This window comes from Wolffia australiana, chromosome 4, assembly GCF_029677425.1.
Source record: "Wolffia australiana isolate 7733 chromosome 4, ASM2967742v1".
NCBI classification, from domain to species: domain Eukaryota; kingdom Viridiplantae; phylum Streptophyta; class Magnoliopsida; order Alismatales; family Araceae; genus Wolffia; species Wolffia australiana.
In genome coordinates this window covers 21,186,057-21,192,825 of record NC_135838.1, presented here as the reverse complement: position 1 = coordinate 21,192,825, position 6,769 = coordinate 21,186,057, and the positions used below count along the sequence as shown (strand labels likewise).

The following is a 6,769-nucleotide window of genomic DNA, read 5'->3' as shown; positions in this document are numbered from 1 at the left end:
TTATGGGGGCTCAATAGAGCTATTACTTCTAGGACATAGGCAATGTGCTCAGATTTAAGAAGTATCTTAAAGTTATTTATCAAAGTCAACATGTTTGGGCCATTTAAAAAGTTGACAAGAATGTTGTGAACTGATTTCACCCATTAAAATCAACCATTATACACAACCTTCATATGAACGAAGGGAGAAACTGGTAAACTAAATTATTATATTTTGAACTTTAATTTTGTCCGCCAATCATAATACATTGTCGATCAGCCATCTCATTGGCTTGCAACTACTTGTAACATGGTATCATCTTTGGTTTTCTAGGCTCATGTATGTTGGAGTCTGCTCCACTAACCCAACTAAAAAGCCTTTAGATTCAAAGACTATAACGAAGGAGAACCATGAATGAGTGCATAGCCTTTGCTGATTCAAGAAGGAAAAGTGAAGAGCATGCACATGTTACCCCCTGCTTGGCGTTTTGGCAAAAAATAGGAGGAAATAAGCATAGTGAGAGGAACCCTTTGTTATTTTCTAATGCCCTCAAAGGAATAGATAAATGATACTTTGTTTAATGCAATGAAGTTAATATTTAGTCTCCTCACCTTTGCGAAGAAAGTTTCTTTATACTATATAATTAATATTTTAAACTTCACTTTTAGAGCTAAAAATAAAATTTCATCATATGATTTATAGCATGTAATCTATTAATCTTTCTAAGTTTATGTCCACAATTCATTTTACTTCCCAAGATACAAGTTTAATTATACTGTTGTATAGTATTTCATCAATAAGGAGTAAATAGAACGAAGTAAATATATTTTTATAATGAACATTGTTATTTATAGTGTATTACTCTTTTTGGGAAAATTTTGGTAGCTAAATCGAAGGAGAAACTAAGGCTAGTCGATTGTAATGTCTTAACAGGATAAGTGATATATAATTACTATAATGTATTTACATGGCATTTAGCATCATTTGATGACTTTGAGATACTTAAATGATGCAAATTATCATGTTTTACATATTCACACATAAAATAATATTTCCTATTATTATATTTTAAAAGTTAGTATAAAATATTATCACTAAAGAGTTATTCATTATTATGTTATTTCCCAAGTTTTCCACAATTTTATAGTATATATTTTTTTGAGAAAAGAGCCAACTTACTTGTCTCTTAACGGAGTATTTTTAATTATTTCTGGGATTATTTCCTTGGATGAAGAAGAACGTCAAACGAGATATGATGCGCAGAATAGGATCACCTGTCCACCTAATCGTCCCAGCTGGCTGCTGGGATAGAAAGGGTGGAAATGTCCCCAGCCTGCAGAAGGCCAGGGGATAACAGTAGGACGGTACTGAAATCGCATTAAACTCAATCATTTAATGCTTTCAAACGGGTACCAGATCAGAGAAAAAACAATAAATCATAACCACTTATTCATCATCCCTCATATTTATCAATTATCAAGTCTCCGGATTTTCAGGGTTTTTGGCAAAGCTATCGGTCTCCCATCGCTTTTCTTCGAGATTTCCCAGTCCTACAGAAATCTTCAGCGCTTCTCTCACTCTTCATTCCGATGATGGGACAAGACAATTCTTCTTCATCGATAACTTTTAATTATCTAACAGTTCTATAGGCGTAATAAATTATTATCCTTGTATCAACTGAATCGATTAGAAAGACCCACAAAAAAATTCTCGTTTTCCTCGCTCAATATCGTGCCTCTCGCGAGATGACGTTTGCATGACAAGAGTAAGCTGGTGTACAAGATCAGCGAACTAGACTCGCCAGTTGGATAACCTCTCCAAACTTAGGGCGGCAACTTCCATGGCGGAAGCGCCGCCGCTGCAGATCATCTTCTTCCTCCTGCTCCTACTGCAAGCAACAGCGGGAGAGCGAGAAGACGAAGCGTGTCTCGCCAATCTCTACAAGTCCTTTGAAGACAAGCAGAATAACCTCAGAAACTGGACCGCGGCCAACTTCGCCTCGCCCTGCAACGGCTTCACGTCCTTCCTCGACGGCGCCACCTGCAACAACGGCCGCGTCTTCAAGCTCGCCCTGCCCAGCCGCTCCCTGAGCGGCGGCCTGGCCGCCGGGCTCGGCGGCTGCGCCGATCTCCAAACGCTGGACCTCTCCTCGAACGAGCTCGTCGGACCCATCCCGCCCGAGCTCCACCTCTTGTCCAACCTCGCGGTACTTAACCTCTCCGCCAATCGATTCTCTGGCGTAATCCCCGCCGAGCTCTCTCTCTGCGTGTACCTCAACGTGATCGACCTGCATGGAAATCTTCTCTCAGGGGAGATACCGCAGCAGTTGGGGTTTCTCGCGCGGCTGACAGTCTTCGACGTGAGCGGGAATAATCTTCAAGGAGAGGTTCCAGCGCTGCTGGCCAACTTCACCGGCGGAGCGCCGCGGTTCAACGTTAGCTCCTTCGCCGGGAATAGCGGCCTACGGGGGTTCCCGCTGCCGCCGGCGCGCGGCGGCGGGCTGACGGTGGCGGCCATTGTATGTATCGGGCTCGCCAGCGGCGCCGCCAGCCTCTTACTGAGCTTCGCCGTCGTCTGCGCCTGGATCCGGGCCGACGACAGGAAACGGGCCTTAGCCAAATCGTCGCACCCGAACTCTCCTCCTCCCTCTCTCCTATAATCGACCGGAAGAAATGCTCTTTCTTGCATGATAATGATTATCCTGTCGTGGTTCTTGAGAAAAAAACTTCGACAATCCACGGTCACAAACGAGGATCGTATTACCCCCCCTTGGAAGCAGAGCGGCAAAATCTTCTTACAAAAGAATACGTGCAGCCGTTAAAGAATCAAAGCGTCTGGAGCAAGGGGGGATAGAGAGATAGGAGAGAGAGAGAGATAAGAGAGAGAACTTGGGCTATCTATCTACACAAGGAGCCAGAGAGAGAGAGAGAGTAAAGGGGGAGGGGGGTTTACTCGATCTGCTCACCGATGAGGTCGAGGCCGACGAGCAAGAAGGAGATGCCCTGAAAGAGAAGGAAGTAGAAGTGAATTCCCTGGGCGGAGAGCAAGCTACGGGCGGCGGCGGTGAGCAGCAGCAAGGCCAGAGCGAGCTCCTTGCGGTAGATCTTGTTGTGCTTCTTCTTGCGGTCGTGGAGCTGCGGAAGAGAGCTGTCTTTTACAGCGTTAACGTGGTCGAGATTGGGGACGGAGAGATGTCGCTGCAAGGGGAGCTTCTCCTTCTCCACCAAGGAGAGAAGATCGCCCTCCGAGGAACGGCCGGACTTCTTCGTCACCACCCACTCGTAGGCGCTTCCGAGCTGGAACAAGCCGGAGACCATGGCGGTGAACTTGGTCACGGACATGGTGTTCTCGAAGAGGAGGTAGGGGACGATGAAGGGGAAGGACTTGGGCGATGGGAGGATGTTCAGGAAGGACATGGTGGCCGGCACGAAGCAGACGACCCATGGCGGGAGCTCCGCCTCTGGCACGAACATGGTCATGGGGAGAATGATGCAGAACAGCGTGAACGAGTAGAAGGGCAGTATCAGCTTCCGCAGCAGGAAGAAGAGCAGCACCAGGTTCGACTTCTTCCAGAACCCGATCTGCTGCAAGTTTCAAGACGTTTCATGATGACGATGATCTTGATATTGTTGTTCTTGTTGGTGTTGATGAAGAGAACGAAGAATAATAATAAGATGATGATGATGATGATCTTGATATGGTTGTTCTTGTTGGTAATTATCAAGAAAATGACGAATAATAATAATAATAAGATGATGATGATCTTGATATGGTTGTTCTTGTTGGTAATTATCAAGAAAATGACGAATAATAATAATAAGAAGATGATGATGATCTTGATATGGTTGTTCTTGTTGGTAATTATCAAGAAAATGAAGAATAATAAGAAGATGATGATGATGATCTTGATATTGTTGTTCTTGTTGGTAATTATCAAGAAAATGACGAATAAGAAGAAGATGATGATGATGATAACAATGAACACAGAAGAAGAAGAATATGATAATGGGCTGTTGATGATGAAGAAGAAGTAGAAGAAGATTATGGGTTGTTGACTATGAAGAAGAAGAAGAAAATGGTGACAATGAGGTTGTTGACGATGAAGAAGGTTAATATGATAATGGGTTGTTGACTATGAAGAAGAAGAAGAAGAAAATGGTGATAATGAGGTTGTTGACGATGAAGAAGGTTAATATGATAATGGGTTGTTGACTATGAAGAAGAAGAAGAAGAAGAAAATGGTGATAATGAGGTTGTTGACGATGAAGAAGGTTAATATGATAATGGGTTGTTGACTATGAAGAAGAAGAAGATGACAATGAGGTCGTTGACGATGAAGAAGAAGAGGATGATAATGAGATCGTTGACGATGAAGAAGAAGAAGATGCTGACAATGAGGTCGTTGACGATGAAGAAGAAGAAGATGATGATAATGATTGTTATACTGAGGTTGTTGATGATGAAGATGAAGATAATGATGATGATTATGAGATAGTTGATGATGAAAAAGGAGAGGATGATGATAATGAAGATGTTGATAACGACGACGACGAAGGAGAAGAAGAAGAAGAAGAAGAAGAAGAAGAAGAAGAAGATGATGATGATGATAATGATGATGAGGATGAGAAATCAGACCTTGGCATTAATGATCTCCGGTAGGCAAAGGCGGAAGAGCTGCATGGGGCCGGAGTGCCACCGGTGCTGCTGCTTCCGATAAGCTTCGTACGATTCGGGGAGCTCGCATTGGCACTAGAAATCACCTTTCAGCGTGAGAACAAGGAGACGAACGAACAATTCAGAGCTCCAAGAACAACAATCATGGCAGAAACCCTAACCTCGACGTCGTTGAGGAAGATGAACTTCCATCCGCAGAGATGAGCTCGCACGGCGATGTCCATGTCCTCCACCGTCGTCCTCTCCATCCATCCCCCCGACTCCTCCAACGCCTTGATCCTCCAAACTCCCGCCGTGCCATTGAATCCGAAGAAATTGAGAAAGATCCCGTTAACCTGCTGCTCCACCTCAAAGTGAAAGCACAGATTGATGTTCTGCAGCCTCGTGAGAAGATTCTCGTCCTTGTTCACGAACGACCACCGCGCCTGCACTAACCCTAATTCCTCGTTCCCCTGCGTAATCCGCTCATCAGAGGAAAATCAGGGCTCGGATCCGGACGATAATCGAGATTTACCTCGAAGTAGGGCACCGTCTTCTTCAGGAAATCGGGAGTGGGCTGGAAATCCGCGTCGAAGATGGCGACGAACTCGTAATCCCTGACGTAAGAACAGCTCATGGCGGATTTGAGGTTCCCCGCCTTGTACCCCTCGCGAATCTCGCGGTGGCGGTAGAGGATGTTGGCGCCGTCGTTCTTCCACTTGGCCACCTCCTCCTCGATCAGAACCCTAGCCAGAGGATCATCCGAATCGTCCAGCACCTGGATCAGCATCTTGTTCCTCGGCCAGTCGAGATTACAGACCGCGGCGATGGATTGCTGGTAAACCTGCGAGCAAAAATCCCCAATCAGGAGACGAAAAACCCCTCTCGATCGGCCAAAGCTCGGATCTTTCCTACCTCCTTCTCGTTACACATGGGGATCTGAACGAGAACCATGGGGAAGTAAGCCTTCCCGTCGCCGGATTCGAGATCGGGAGGCTGGACTTTGAGCATCGGCTTGATCTTCCTGAGCTTGATCCAGAAGCAGCCCAGGCAGAGCACGAGCCGGTCGGCGCTCTGGATGAGGAACAGCACCACGCAGACATTGGCGAGGAGCTGGAGAGGAGGAGCGAGGTACTGAACCCTAATCCCCACCCAGGCGGAGTAGACCCAGTCGAAGACGCCATAGCCGAAGCTCCAGCTCTGGTAATGCGCGGCCACCTCGAAGGCCAGCAGCGCTAGAGAGAGAAACAGGAAGAACCTGATACAGGAGTAGAACCGCGCGCGCAGGCCGCGGCTTTGGGGGGGCACCCGCGCTTCTCTCTCTTCCTGCTCTTCGTCGGCGGCGTCGGTCTTCCCGGCGGCGACGCGGCGGCGGACCGCGCCGGCCACGGCGGAGACCGCCGCCGCGAGGGAGGAGAGGCACCCGGCGGCGCGGTGGGCTCGCAGGAGGAGGACCCAGGTCAGCTGCTTGGCGTTCTTCCCACGGAGCCGGCGGCTCGCCGGTGGCGAGGAGATGGCCGCGAGCTCGTCTTCTTCCTCGGGCGAGGAGAGCTCCACGACGGAGTAATTAGGGTTCGACATCTTGACCACGACCGGCGTGGCTCGGGGCTTCTCTTCGGACCACCACCACAGCGACGGCGCCATTGCCGGACCCGCTCTGAGCTCTCCCCGGTCGGCTTCTTCTACCTCTGTCTCTGCTCCTCCGTCTTCCTCTCACATAATGTAGCGCGCATGGAACCCTAATCTGGGTCTGACCCCTCTCCCCGGTCGCGCTCCGGGGGCGGAAAGATGGTTTCTTTCTTTCTTTCTCTTCCTTCTCCAAGCGAGGGAAAGAGGAAGAAGAAGAGGAAGACGAAGAAGAAGAGTCCAAGGCTGGGCACTCGTCAATTACAGCTTGCAAGCAGCTCTCTTTCTCGGAAAAAGTAAGCCGCGGAGAGAGAGAGAGAGATAGATGGCGAAAGAGAGAGACAGAGATGCCCTTTCCTGGCGGCTGCCTCTCTGTTCTGTTCCTATTCTCTCCCCCCCGTCCACCTCTCTCCCTATCTCTCTCTCTACCTCTCCTCTATCTCTCTCTCTAGGATGAGTTACCAAAGAATTTTTTTTACCTGCACGTGCGCGGGTGTCTCACCGCCGACGC

General features: G+C 47.9%; 2 protein-coding genes across 3 annotated transcripts; one reads left to right on the top strand and one right to left on the bottom strand.

The window, feature by feature from the left end:
- The first annotated feature begins 1,727 nt into the window (after nt 1-1,727).
- On the top strand, nt 1,728-3,419 carry RLP44 (receptor like protein 44). The gene has a single exon (XM_078574362.1). The coding sequence runs from the start codon at nt 1,820-1,822 to the stop codon at nt 2,636-2,638; it is 819 nt and encodes a 272-aa protein (XP_078430488.1). The 5' UTR covers nt 1,728-1,819; the 3' UTR covers nt 2,639-3,419.
- On the bottom strand, nt 2,771-6,521 carry CSLC12 (Cellulose-synthase-like C12). 2 transcript variants are annotated; one of them, XM_078574361.1, is made up of 5 exons: nt 5,548-6,521; nt 5,168-5,476; nt 4,815-5,105; nt 4,615-4,728; nt 2,771-3,560 (listed from the first exon to the last, which is right to left on the bottom strand). In XM_078574361.1, exons 1-5 carry the CDS (start codon nt 6,274-6,276, stop codon nt 2,928-2,930), a joined length of 2,076 nt encoding a protein of 691 aa, XP_078430487.1. In that variant the 5' UTR covers nt 6,277-6,521; the 3' UTR covers nt 2,771-2,927. The 2 variants fall into 2 exon arrangements, with proteins under 2 accessions (XP_078430487.1, XP_078430486.1); XM_078574360.1 differs by having other exon boundaries at nt 2,771-3,563; nt 5,548-6,520.
- Nucleotides 6,522-6,769: the final 248 nt, after the last annotated feature.

Coding starts and splice junctions, on each gene's coding strand:
- RLP44 (XM_078574362.1), top strand. CDS start 1,820: ATGGCGGAAGCGCCGCCGCTGCAGATCATCTTCTTCCTCCTGCTCCTA.
- CSLC12 (XM_078574360.1), bottom strand. CDS start 6,276: ATGGCGCCGTCGCTGTGGTGGTGGTCCGAAGAGAAGCCCCGAGCCACG. Junction 5,106..5,167: donor AGACGGTGCCCTACTTCGAG/GTAAATCTCGAT, acceptor CGGATTACGCAG/GGGAACGAGGAATTAGGGTT. Junction 4,729..4,814: donor TCTTCCTCAACGACGTCGAG/GTTAGGGTTTCT, acceptor GGTGATTTCTAG/TGCCAATGCGAGCTCCCCGA.